Here is a 14,491-nt window from a genome sequence, read left to right as displayed (position 1 = left end):
GTTGTGGGTGTGGCATATTGTATTGCATATTTCTAGTCCTTTAACAAATTCTGTATTTCAAATCAGCCCTAGTTGTTAAATGGAGATCCTACTGGGGTATAAATCTTCCCCCACGAATGAACAGTGTCATCTAAGACACAACGGAGAGCGAGGTTATTAACTGTAGAACATTACTTTTATTTAAAATACGGATGACAAGATTATAAGGAAAAGGTATCAGAGAAACAAATTTGGTGCGTTGTTGCTTTAAACTTGTGATTATTTTGAAATAAACCAGTATGCTTGTTATGTCCTTCACACAGATCCCTACGTGAAGGTTTCACTAATGTGTGAAGGGAGACGATTGAAGAAGAGGAAGACTTCCACTAAGAGGAACACCCTTAATCCTGTTTATAATGAAGCCATAGTCTTTGATGTCCCTCCAGAAAACATTGATCAAATTAACTTGTTTATAGCCGTTATGGATTATGACCGGTGAGATATCTGGACATCTCTTCAGACTAGTGACCTAATCGAATTGAATGACAGTAATTGGTTTTGTCTTCTCACTGAGACCTCTTTAAACTGCCAGAGAGGAGAAACAAAATCTCCCTTTGACAAAAAAGCTGGGGATGAATGAATGGCAACAGGGAAGTGGATTTGGGTAGACTTAGAATGAGTGATGGACAGAGAGTGTAGGCAGTGCCGGATTTACGTATAAGCTAAACATGCTATAGCTTAGGGTCCCACTTTCTTGGGGGCCCCCAAAAAAATTAAAGGGGGAAAAAACCTGGATGCACATTTCCAAAATATAATATACTTCTTCTTAATTGTATTTCAGTTCAAAAATTACTTTGATAAAATAAATATTTTGTTATGTGCAAGTGGCTTTAGATATCTATTAGGGCCATAAATTACCATATAGCATATATTCAACACAAAAAACAGCGACAATTTGTTGTTGACAAAGGACAGCTGGACATATAACGGGCCCCATTATCTTCAGTAGCTTAGGGCCTCATCAAACCTAAATCCAGCCCTGAGTGTAGGTTGGGAAAAGAAAGTGTGGCTGTGAGAGTTAGAGAGAACAAAGAAGATATGGGATGAGGGAGATATTAAATTATATATTTAAAAGAATTAGGATAGTTTAAGATAGCCATGCTAAGTGGGGAAAGTGGAACTATTCAGATTCTGTATATAAAGACTGCTTGTTCTGCATGTTATGTTCCTTAAATCACATCTGGGTGGATTCCCAGATAAATATGTTTCATCCCATGCATTTGGTGTATGTGTAACGTGAGGTAATATAAGCCAGTAGGTGATGGCAGCAGGTATTTTGAGAGAGATCTGGACTCAGTAGAGCAGCTGTGGAACTGACTTTAGTGACCATTTGGAGGCAGACCCTTGTGAGGGACTGCCGGGAGTGTCACACTCCCCAAATCCGCCTTTACTGGAGTGCTTAAAAATATTGGAGTTTCAGATCAGTTAAGAGAGGTGATAGCCTAAGAACTTGTACACATCATAGCCTGTACTCTGGACCTGCTCATTGGGGAGATCTCCAAGGCTTTATGAACTGGAAGATCAGTTAACATTGGGCAAGTCATCTTTCTCCTCCTTTGCCTCAGTTTGTGTGTGCTTTTTGCCTCATGTGATGGGGAACCTTCCTGGTAGGCTGGAGGTATGATATCTTAAATGGCGCCTCCAGGCTAGGGATACACCAGAACCCAGTATAGATCTAGGTGCAGTAGCAAGGGAGAGGTGTAGACTAGCACACACATAATATTCCTTTCTGGCTTCACTCAACAGAAGCTGCTTTGGTGGGTCCACACTGCCAACATGTTCCCTAGAATTAGTGAAAATGTTGAGAGTATGAATAGTAAATGGGACTTTAAAAATGTCATTATACCTTTACATGGGTCTCCGCCTGCTCTAATTTATATACAAAGAACTAAACTTCCATTCCCTGAAGACCAAAATACACATGCCGCTAAATAGGTATATGCCTCTCACGTGAAGGTTTTTTTAAAAACAACAACTGTAAATTGCATCAGCTAAGGGAGGTTGATAATTAATGGGATCAGAACAAATGTGTGTGTGTGTGTGTATGTGTGTGTGTATGTGTTTATTTAAGTCTTTCCTCCCCTGCTATGGAGTGAGGAATTTTCTGTGCAAATTTCCTCTTCATGCTTGCTCAGATCCCATTAGCATTAAGTGCAAAAATATACATTTAAAGTCATGTCAACTTTAGTCCTTAGATGTGTTTCCAAGTGCTCACCCTTGCTCGGAGAGGGTTTGAATTACACGGTTCCTGGATGTGAAATTTTAAGAAATAAATATTATTGAACCTTTTCACAGTGTAGGTCACAATGAGGTCATTGGAGTCTGTCAAGTAGGCAACGATGCGGAAAGCCTTGGGCGAGACCACTGGAACGAAATGCTCTCCTACCCTCGGAAGCCCATTGCTCACTGGCATTTGCTTGCAGAGGTAAGACTCCTTCGCCTGACACACTGCCTTTTCTATTATGCTAGAAGCTCTTAAAATGACCCTAGTGCTGGAGAAAACACCTTTTCCCCCCTCTTCAAACAAGAATCCATTTGCTTAGACTAAATCCTTTTAAGACACATCGGAATCCGGAAGCTTAAAGCAAGACTGATGTAGGGATCAAGCGAAATCTGATCCCGAGAGATTTTATTTTTAGTGCAATGTGAAACTACTTCCAACTTAAAGGTAAACCCATATATCATGCATATGTAGATTTTTATAATATCTAAAACTTTGGGTACATACACCAGTACATCCTTGTGTACTGGATTACGTCTGTCTTTTACAGATGGTGGTGTCCACTGGATTACACATATGAAGAAACTACTAACAGGGCTTATGGTTATGTTTATATACAAGACAGAAATAATGATTTATTATCTGGTAATAATGTAAGTCCACGCCAGTGTCCAGAGGGATCTCAAATTATGTTGGAATTAAAAACGTCCTTAGAGTTCAGGACATGCAGTCGAAAGCTCTCCTCAAGTTACAATTAGATTCCTCTGTTTCTTTTGTCTTCATTTAGGGCCCTATTCCACAGAAATGTTATGCGGGCCTTCTGCGCATGGATGGCTGCCGAAGAGGCTTCCTCACTCTTTTAACCTATTCAGCAGAAATTTGGCATTCCTGTTGAACCCTTTCTTAGCCATTTTCTCAGGGGCCATTCCGCAGAGTGTCCAAAGGGGTAAAGACATCCCTTCAATTCCATTATTTAACCCTCACCCGCTTTCCCAACCCCAGAATACATTAATCCCAAACCACAAGATGCAAAACTTCTGTTTGTTAGATGGAAATGTACTTTTGTTTCTGAAGCTTTCTGTAGTTTTGATTCTAACATAGATACCCATGTCTATCTGTAACACCCATATTGTCATCTATACTCCTTAAATGAATTGCATTGTTAGTCGTGTTCTTTCAACCCACATAATGCATTTTTTGAGATGCATGGAAAATAAAACATTTTATTATGATAAGTATTGTCATAGGTGGAAAAAAAATGGAATTCCTTTGTTTTATATACCTAACCCCATTAGGTCAGTGGTCGAACTATTAGTAGACAGTTTTTGTTTTCATAATGTATGGATTACAATACAATAGTGATACGGAAGTTCCAGTACGTTGTGTGTCATATCCCTTTTAACCATCAGTGGCAACTGCCCCCACAAAACCTCTGTGATTGACCGCACCATAGATTTAAAAAATAACACAGGGGCTTACTACACTACCCAAAACTGAAAGAGAACGTGTCTCAAGGTTCTGAAGAAATATATAATTGTGTGTTTGTGTGTCTTATTAATTTTAAAATGCAGTTGTACAGTAGGAAAAAATAAGGGGGGAAATCATTAAAGTACAATTGAACAAAGACAGATCTCATATCATTTTTTCTGTAGAACAAGATAGATAGATGAGGTATAAGACCAGGATGCAGAATTCAGAAGAAAAACAGGAACCTTCACAGACTCTTTCCAAAAATCAGGATCATGTGGAGCAGAGGACTGGAACCTTTTGGAGGTGGAATTACTAAAAGTCAGAAATGGAAACCACACATTTGCAAACACGTCCGGTGTAGCTTGGCCTTTGGGCACATTTCAGAACAGCCCAACATGTTTTGGCCAATGACTGTTTAAAGGTCTTCTTCAAGGGCTACAAAAACATAATAATACACCACATGAATAAAAAATGGAGTGCATACTGAAGCTAGAGACTTTGGTGCCACGTGGGCTTAAAGAAGTATTGGATTTCCTTCCACACTTGGAGACATGCCCCTGGGGTTGTTGTTTTTTTTTGCACGGTCATGTTTAGAAATGAAAGTCCTTGATATTTTTATCACAAATTAACAACACCTGTGTGTGATTCATTAGAAAATACGCCATTTGCTGCCTTCAGACAACAATTCCAGTTGCCAGTTAATGTGAGCAGAGATATGGGCAGGCCATTTGTCAATTTAAGTAAGTATACATAGGCTCATACGCAATTTGTATATGTTCTTACAGCCCCTGAAGAAGTCGTCACTTGTTGTGCGGAACCTATGGCCCTCCAGGTGTTACTGAACCAGAACTCCCATCAGCCCCAGCAAGCACGGGCAATGGCTAGGCATGATGGGCATTGTAGTTCAACAGCATCTGGAAGGCCAAAGGTTCTCCATACCTTTGTAGGCCGAAAACACTTTGGGCTGTTGCGAAAATAAAATCCAAACATTTCTTCAACATCTTGAGAAACACTCTCTTTTGGTTATGGGTTCATTTTGGATTCTCTCCACTTTTTGCATTTCTTTTTCACTACATTACAACAAAACTACAAGCTACTCCCACCCATAGCATTTTGAGAATTTGGGTCTTGTGGAATGAGTCATGCACTGAGTAGTTTTGACAACTGGAAACCACCCAAGTACAATTAAAGAAACAAATATAAGAGTTAGATTAAAAAGAATAGATAACAATATTAGGCCTATTCTAGTGATTTAAAAACATTTGGTGAGAAAGCCTGTGGACTTTACTCTTCTCCAGGCACGCGTTCAAATTGAAAGCAAATAAAGTAGGTTTGTGGTACGGCCAGACTTGTTGATTTTATGACATGGTAGTCTTTTAGCAAGTTTTGCTATTTAGATTACAATTTGTTTGGCCTAATTCAAATTTGTTATATTTGCTTTGCAGCTCTGATCCTAAATGGTTTGAAAAATCTGAGCCCCCGGTCATCTCCCTTTGGGGAAGGCCGAATAAACTGTAGTCCAATTAGCAAATCTTGGAGAGAGACTTTCAACACAGCAGCAACACCTCATCTGGAGAAAAACAAACAAACAAACCACTAAAGCACTTTTTACATGGTATGCGGAGATTGTTATAAACCAAAATGTGAAATGACTATCACACCCTTAATGGAAAATACGTAGACCAATACATCTTTGTTACCTTTCTTGAGGGTGAGGAGTTGGGTATTTTTGTCAATCTGAAAAGCCAGTGCGTAGAATGTTCGATATTAATAATGGGCATCACTAAGTAAAAAAGAAAAATCAAAAATACAATTGTAAGCCACAGTCATTCTGCTATCGGGAGCACTGTCTAGTAATTAAAAAACTTAGATGAAACATTTATATTCTGTTTGTGAATCCATATTAAGTTGTCAAATAACTGTTCCAAGTTTGTAGAATAAATCATTTCCATAACTATCACTTAATCTTGTCCTGCTAACCATATATACTTCAAGTTGTCATCTGCAATGTATTATTATTTAAATCTTGCATAGTAATATAATAGAATTCGGATTTTTGGGTTGGGTTCAATTCGGCCTTCCTTTTCAGATTGGACCAAAACAGTTCTGGGATTTTGGGGATCTGGGGATCTGTATGTTTCTTGCTTTCTGGCATGGGTACAACTGTGCATGCTCGCAAAAGCATCCAAGTCTGAAACATGAATTACTCCAAGCCATTCCTATCACCTACTGTTGCCTTGTTTTCTTTGGCCAAAATGCCAACAGCAGAAGAGTTTGTAGCTCTTTCCTAGCCCACTACCTTCCTGATGGTATCATGAGGATTTCCACACAGCACACGTGAAGCCGCATACTCCAAATTAGTACATTTTAATGAAGCCCCTTCTGAAACAGGAATAGTTAAGAACAATAAAAGCAGTAAGATTTGCAAATTAATTTTACTCCCATCATTTCCTCTAGCTATATATTTTTTCCTGATAAGAGAAGAAAATAATGGCAATTATAGAAAATTCATAGTTTCCAATATGATACTGGACAAGGTTCAAAGTTCTTGCATGCACAGAATGAGGACTGATCACAGAATGGGACTTTCCCCCTTCTCCTCACCCCCATGGACCTCCTAAATTTGCTCTGGAGGATTGAGGAACCTCCAGAACAATATTAGGGCACAGGGGAGGAGATGGGGGGCAGTCCCACTGTGTGAGCTGGCCTCATTCCCCACATGTCTACCCCACTTAGCAACACCTTGAATTCCACCCATTGGATGGAATTAGATATCTATGCAATTGGTTCCTTTTACAGCAGGCCATATGAAATACAGAAACTGTAACGGATTATGCTGAAATGCATTGCAATTTAAAGCAAACTAAAGGAGCATTTTTTGTTATGCCATATTCAGGCGCAGTATCTAGGATCATAAGTCACAGATACATTTTTTAAAAGATGAATTCATGCATCATGTAGCCCCCTCATAGCCCTCAAGTACAGAACAGACTATATCCATCCTGTGACAGTTTCACATATAGGGAATGGGTCTGTGTATCATTTACGTATAGGTGTTTGCTTTTTTTTAAGGGAACCCTAATAAATATACATGTGCTTACAAGGTAGTCTGATGGCTTCTTTCTTTCTTTTTTAACATTTTACAGCTCCTGAGAGCAGGAAGCAAGTCCCTCATGGCCACACAGGTAAAAATGTTTACACAGAAAAAGATAGCTGGGGGCAGCCAACTTTTTCTGTGTACAACTCCCCAGGAAGGGACTGCATAGTATGGTGTACAGTCACTTCTTGGGAGCATTTTTAAAGACTTTTTAACCTGCACAGCCACAGTGGACTTAATAGCTGATCAAAGCAGCTGTAAAAGGTTTAAAAAGAAAGAAGGCAGCCCTCAGACCATCTCGTAAGAACTGTTGCCATATCCAGGTGTGTATCAGTTTGTAGATTATGTGGACAATTACATATATCTACATTCTAATCGACACAAGGGCTTGCGGGGGGGGGGTGTTGGAATGGTTAGGTTTGCTTTTAAAAATCCATAACGAATAAAGTTCCTCCCACCTTCCTGCTCCACCATTTTTGATGAACATTTTGGGAATTTTCTGACTCCCTCTGCTGCTACATGTCAAATTCCCAGGTAAAAATACAGAACGCTTCTCTCCATTGGGATTACTTGAGTGGTATATTCATTGTTCTTTGCAGAAGTATTAACTGAGTTGTGAGGACTATAGTCACAGAATTAAGCTGCACGGGGTGTCCCATAATAATTATCACTGGTAAATATTACTTGAGCTTGTCCTCACACCTGAGATCTCAGCCTACTTCCATGTTAAATTTAACGTTGACATTAACCATGGAAGGGTTTGGGACCCAAGACAGGAGTTCAGCCTTCAAATCCTTTTTTTCCATTTGCAGTGAGCATGCATAAAAGTCCTTAAAAGTGGGATGAATCATGCCATAATTGAAAGCACTGGAGATTATAGGAGCACTTCTGAAATATTAGAGGGTAGGGAGAGACGGCAAGCCTACCTAAACTGCAGGAAACCAGGCTAAAGGAATCAGTGGGATACTTATTTTGGAGCTATCTTTTTCTCGGTGCTCAGTATTCAGGAACACTTAGAAGTACAGCCTTTTTAATATATATATATTATGGCTAATGAATGGGGAAGGGAGAAAAGTTAAAAGTAGGCATAACTTAAATTGGACGAAAGCAGCCAGAAATGTCCTGAGTTATCACAGTGTTCTTTCGTTCTGTCAAGAGCAATGTACTATAAAATGACTGTACCTTAGAGTAAAATTGGAAAAATAATGGCAGTGGTATTCATAAGGAAAGAATTCTGCCATACAGCCCATTTTTTAAAAAAATAGCTGCTTCTGTGAAAAACCACAACAGAATCCTACAAACAAAAAAAAGGGGAAAGGGAGAGCATTAATGTCTACTCTAGCTTTGTTTCCCCTGTCATTAATAGTTGCTTCCTTCTTCATAATTGTGTTTTATAGTGCACACAAAAAAAAAAACCAGTTGAAAGAAATAAGATGTGCCAAACTGAGGTGTGATATTAATGGAACTATGCATTCCGTGTGATATATCTTCAAGCATTGCATTAAAAGGTTGTTTCTAATACAGTGGGTTGGGCAAGGAACTGCAGCTGGAAGCAAGCCTGGGTCCTGCAATTCTCTCAAAGGGCCTCCATCTCCGTGAAGGGAAATGAACTGTGTACATCTAAAGGACTGTGATGGGGCCGCACTCAAGAAGGATGGGCAACACGGATGCACACCTCCACTGCTAAATAAGCTAACAAAAACGACGCAGACAAGGCACGTATAGAAGATGGACTGTAAGCATCCGGGCTCTTTTTTTCCTCTGTTTGTTTTCCATTTCCTCACTGTTTCTGTTTTCCTTTGGCCGCTGCAGAATGAATACAGGTGGCTAACAAATGGAAACACGCCACGGTGTGCTTGTAGCTGCTTGGAAAGCTGGCTGGCTTTCTCATCTTGCCAGATCAGGAGGCCTGTACCACCACACCTGATCTGAGGAAGAGGGAGTGGTAGAAACCATTGTGACGACAGCGCTCCTCAGGCATTCTGCATAGTCGTGATGCACACACTTTGCTTCATCACTTTCCACATGATGATTTAAACAAGCGGGGAACCTCCATGGATAGAAGTAACTACCTGGCTCATAAATACACCATCCAATTCACCTTTGTGTGAACCACTAAAGAGGGCTGATGTGGGAGGGTGAAACACAGCTAGCTTACTAAGTGGTTACAAGCACACCAGGATGCAAATCAGTGATGGGGAGCCCTCAGCCTTCCAGATGATGTTGGGTGCCCAACTCCCATCATGTGGGAGTTGTAGTCCAGCAAACTCTGGAGGGCCTTGGGTTCTCCACCCCTGGTGCCCAGGCACGTGACTTGGTAAACAGTAATCTGTATTCACCGATAATTATCTCTCAAATTTGCAGTGTTTTGTTTGGTTGCATGCTGGATAGTCCTCCTCATTTTTTTATTTATTTTTTCTTATTTTAGGCTCATCACGAAAGTATGTAAAGAGATCTGTTGTATTTAAGTATGACTTTGCTTTGATGACACACAGACATTGTACTATGCTTTTAATATTTGTTGTTCAATGAGTAGTCCTGGTACATCTATGTTCAGTGTCTAATTTGGAGCGTAAACCCACATCCTTGTCAAGGCTTTGTTAGTTTGGTGGACTTTTTTTCTCTTCGTTCAGTAGAGGTAATGCATGATTGATTTGCAGTAACAGTTTGAGGGGCGAAATAAATTTAACATTTCTTAATTTTATAAAAAAGTATAACGTTCTTATAAACACAAGTAAAATGTACTGTGGTTTCATTTATATAGATCTAGTCTGTACGAATTATTTTGTTCTTAATAAAATGACGTAAGAAATTGTGCTATTGTAATTTATGCCTATTTTGTATTTATATATTAAAGTTGAAGTGAATGTTTAAACAGCCCACATTCAGTGCTTTAAAAGTGTTTTAATTCCATGTTCCCTGATAGCAACCTGTAGAGTAATTTTCTCCGAATCAAAGCCGTAAATTAAGGCTGGAAGCAAAATAAGCAAGTACCATATGCAACAAGGAGAGGACAATGCAACAGATACATTATTTGGGTTCCCTGTTGGAATGGAAATCTGCAGGATAAAACACAGTTTCTGCAGAGTTAAGTATTATTTCCTTAAGCACCACTGAGCAATTTAAGGGCAGTGTTGCAATTTGGTTCACCCACCCACCATGTTTCACATTTTAATTTTTCAAAGTGACAAGAGTATAATTTTCTTGTTTAAATGAGTAAGACTGACTTTCTATCTGCCAATGTTTGACATGTCATTCGGGGAAATTGTTAGGTGTGCTTAGGTAGAGTGTGGTCATGCATGGAAAAGAGGATTTGGGAATAACTCGGACCCGTTCTGAGCAAACGCAGACATGTTTCTTTCACTCACCGAGAGACACTGCATTAAACTCAGGGTGACTAATGCTGAGAACCTATGCACACGTACTTGGGAGTAAATCCCACTAAACATGGTGCTGCTAACTTCCAGGTAAACATACATAGTATTAAAAAGTAAAGCAATATACCAGTTGCAGGGAATCAAGCGGATAAAGTTACTGCTCTCATGTCATCCTTGTGGATTTCCTGTAGGCATCTGGGGTTAGGCACGGTGAGAACAGAATGACTAGATGGACCTTTGACCAGATCCAGCAAAGCTGTTTGTATGTCTTTCTATCATAGGACATATTTTATAGACATGGGATGACTTGTACAAGGTTCCTGTCATGAATAAACATGAATGCATCATATGAATAGTTCACCCGTTCTGTAAGCTCCTTTCCCTATTGTGTTCCAATACTGCCATGGAAAAGCATGTCCTTTTAAGGCCTACTCTTGTGGTCCACCCTGAGCATTTATAAATATAGCTTCTGGCTTGACAAATAAACACACACACAAAAATCTATAACCCATTTGATGGTGAGGTAAAACATAAGCATACACTTGTTTTTCCTGTCTAATTATAAACAGATGAAGTCACTTCCCGCTAGCTCCATCTCCCCCTAAAGTCATTTGTCAATGCCTGGTTTCCTTCTATTATAAGAAAATAAGTAAAGATATTTCAGACTTTTCTCAAAAGCCATACAAATAGAAAAGGTTATGCACTTCAGCTAAATGCCATTTTACTTCTGTTTATGTTGTAAATGTTGGTAATGTTTTGTGCAATATAATCTGCATAAAATATGCAGGCATTTCTCCCCCTCCATTTCTCTCTCTCTCTCTCTCTCTCTCACACACACACACACACACACACACACTTCTGGAAGTCTTGAGCTGAAGCCCCATTGTTTCCAATTTCTCAAGGTTGATCACGAGGGCTGCTTAGGATTCAAAAATGTCACATCTAGCACCATGAACTATTCTCACACAGATTTGTTAAATCTGAATTGCAGGTGTTCCTACTAAGTAGTCCTTGGAACAATAGGAAGAGCAGGAGTGCCTTCAATTCCTTGATCCCCGAGCCGGTGATCTGAGGCCAAAATGATTTCTAGATTCAAGCGCTTATTATCTGTCTCCAGTGTCTCTTCCCATTAACATTCATTCCTCCCAAAAGGAGGACTATTGTTCATCCCAGTGTGCATATATCCACATTACAAGCTGGCAGATATAACGTGGCATGCATACAGGTCAGCATCCATTATCAAAATCAATGCAAATTCCTTGGGTTGCAGGCAATTCTGACCCTCTGCTGATGGAAGGCTCTTTAGTCCAGCAGGGGCTTCTGCGAATGGAAAGCAGAGAAGGCAGTTCCTTTCCATTCCCTTTCTCTGTGTGTCCCCTCCCAAAATTTTGCCCCAGGCACTTGCAGGAGCCCCTGGAACATGGAGCGTGGGAAGTAATGGGGAGAACTGCAGGAGAAAGGGGGCACTTAGAAAATTCACCACCTCCCGCTTTCTGTTTGTGAAATCCTCTCTTGGCTCAGTTGGATGCACAAACCATTGTGCATATCTGATATATGAAGGCACCTGTAGGGATATCGCGGAGTGGACAGTGGGGTCCAGAGGGAGCACACTCTCCACCAGCAGGCAGCCACAGTCTGCCTGCACGCGTGGCCCTGGGGCTCAGGGAAACCCCCCCCCCAGACAAGCCACAGCTGTCGGAACATCGTCCCCTATGTCTGACCTTTTGCAGTCTCAGCAGTCAGCGGTGTCCTGTCTGTAACCTTTTGACCCTGAGACCTTTTGTCTCCTTCATCATACACTGTGCAAGGGAAAAATGACGCTGTGGAAATAGATGCCAAAATAGCTTTGTACCACCCCACGATCTCGGGACGGAAGATGTGTAAAGGTCACAGCCCAAAAATGTATTTGCCTGGCTTGCATATTTGTCTCAATAAAAGGAGGCTCCACAGGACTGGCAGTAGCTCGCTCGCTTCAGCCCACCTGTGCACAGCTCACATGATGATCAACACCTGTCTTGGGCCTTCACTTTAGGCACCAAAAAGAAATCAGTTTATTGCATGATTGCCATTTAAATGTTTTGCTTTTATTAATAAAGGTTTGGCTTTATTTAAGTACTTATCTGATAGATCACGGTTATCATAAACTGCTTCAACTTATCTGATAGATTTGCCACAAACTGGTTCAGCATTAAGTCATCACGTTTGAACAAGGCAATAGACCACAAGATAAACTGCAACACTACGAAGGCCAACAAGGCCTGCCCAACAAGGAGATCAAGGGGGCACACACAGGTCTACCATTTTATTCTCGCTTCTGAGGTAGGTTTGTCTGAGGGACAGCATTTGGGCCAAGGTCACCCAGTGAGCTCACGACTAAGTTGGGATCTGAACCTCAGTCTCCCCAGTCCTTGCATGACACTCCACAGCCCCACACTGGCTTTCGGTGAACCACAAAGCTGAATGCGGCCAATCTGCAACCAAGCCAAACTCGGCCTATCAGCCATATATGGCAGCCTATCAGGGGCCCAAAAACTCTGTCAGCCTAGGTCTGTGAAAGCAGAGGTAGTTAAGTACCTGGTAGGTCACCATTGTGGACATGTTTGGCTTCCTCCTCAGTTTCAAGTTGTACCTGCAGTGTGAGAGAGACTTTGCCTGTCCCTTAATGAGAAAAAGTACATTTCAGGAACCATTTAGAATCGCCTTTGTCTCTATCTTTGAGCTGATTTGCCCTTTTAACACAGTGATCAATAATCTACAGACTATATATAGAAGAGTTTGCCATTTCCAATTTAATTAAACCACAAGCCTCAATTTCATTCATGGAGTCACCAAGAAGGTCACATATTTTAACTTATGTGGTAAAACTTAGAATACTTTTAATGTTTTGGAATTGCAAATTGCTGTTATTTATGTTTCCCCCAAAACAACCGTGAACCTGCCTTGTAGGAAAACTGTGATTGTTCAAAAAGATTTAAATTGAGGTTGTATAATTTTGAACATACAACTTGCCAGTGCTTCCTGTTCCGCCGAGAAATTTGTGCCTATCAGGGAAAGGTTACAATAGGAGCCACTCTGTACCCTCTTTGTTGTAGGCGCAGGACTGCAGCCCATGTTTCCAGGATCCTGGTTTATGTTCAGTGTTGACAGTCTAATGTCTGCAATGTGTTTGTTGAAAGAAAACATTTATTTAGTGCATTTGTAGCCAACCTCTCCAATGAGCTCAGGCATCATACACAGTTCTTCCCAGCAACTCTGTGTTAGTCTGAAAAATAGTGACCGCTTCAAGAGAGGATTTGAACCTGGATCTCCCCAGTCTTCGTATAACACTTAAACTACTGCACTAACCTCAAAGAAGTTCAAAAAAGCTTTGCACCTCATTCCTGCATTTCACTGTCAGCCCAAACTGCCTGATGTACTGTAAGGCAGCACTGAAGCAGAGTGAGACGGTTCTTGTTTTTGCTCTAAAATGACAGCATTCATTTTTCACCCCTCACTGCGAAGAGAGGCTTTGCTTGTTGGAAGCTCTTAGCAATTGTTCCAGCCAAAGGAGGTACAAATATCTATGAAACTGTCCCTAATAGTACTGCTCCTCTAAATCAGTGGCTTTAGGGGTTCCTCTATGTGTCGCATCCTTCCTGTTGTTGTAATAACCTAAGACAAATTCAGTCAAAGAAGCAGTCTCGGGAGCAAATGCAGGAATGTAAGTTTTCAGAGTGTGGATAATGGATCTTATTCTGCATTTAACAGAGATACATATCTGGGGTGCAAAGCTGTTCAGAGACAAAAGGGCTAATTTTCCATTCTGTTATCTTTTTCTCTCCAGTTAACACCCTGCTAAGATATCTCTATGAATATGCATCTCTAAATCATTACTTTAATCCACATACTTACAGAAGATACACAATTCAAATAGAACTACATAGCTCTTTTGTAAATACTCATAGGCTAAATGTATGCACATCAGTATCTTGAATCTTTTATTGAAGGTTGTTATTCAATCTGTGTTTAATTTGTGGGCAGGGGAGAGACACTGGTGCTTAAGTCTGTTTGGAATCACTTCTGATCTGGAAGCTGTTCCCCCTAATTTCCAATATTCCTACCTCTATATAGAGTAAAGACCACTTTCTGGTAACCCAGTAGTTAAGGAAATGCATTGTGCAACTGCTCGTGCACACTTCCTGCCATTCTGTGAGGGCCTGCTAGACCTCCTCTAAAGATGTGGGGATCAATACCATGGTGCTCTACACTGAGTGAGGCCATTGGTCCATCTCGTATTATCTACACTAA

At 40.5% G+C, this 14,491-nt stretch overlaps 1 protein-coding gene across 6 annotated transcripts in view; it reads left to right on the top strand.

Moving 5' to 3' along the window:
* Window positions 1-9,653, top strand: part of SYT9 (synaptotagmin 9) — a 136,060-nt gene extending 126,407 nt beyond the window's left edge. For 2 of the 6 annotated variants that reach the window (XM_083598856.1, XM_083598854.1), the window contains 3 exons: window positions 303-474; window positions 2,335-2,464; window positions 3,048-9,653. In XM_083598856.1, coding sequence (XP_083454982.1) covers window positions 303-474; window positions 2,335-2,464; window positions 3,048-3,155 — 410 coding nt within the window. In that variant the 3' untranslated portion in view covers window positions 3,156-9,653. The remainder of the gene's footprint in view (window positions 1-302; window positions 475-2,334; window positions 2,465-3,047) is intronic. The other 4 variants (XR_014544453.1, XR_014544454.1, XM_083598855.1 and 1 more) reach the window with 4 other exon arrangements.
* Window positions 9,654-14,491: the final 4,838 nt, after the last annotated feature.

This window comes from Podarcis filfolensis (genome assembly GCF_964270895.1).
Source record: "Podarcis filfolensis genome assembly, chromosome: 1".
Classification (NCBI taxonomy): domain Eukaryota; kingdom Metazoa; phylum Chordata; class Lepidosauria; order Squamata; family Lacertidae; genus Podarcis; species Podarcis filfolensis.
Note: the sequence above shows the minus strand (reverse complement) of the source record. Positions and strands in the feature narration are given on the sequence as shown.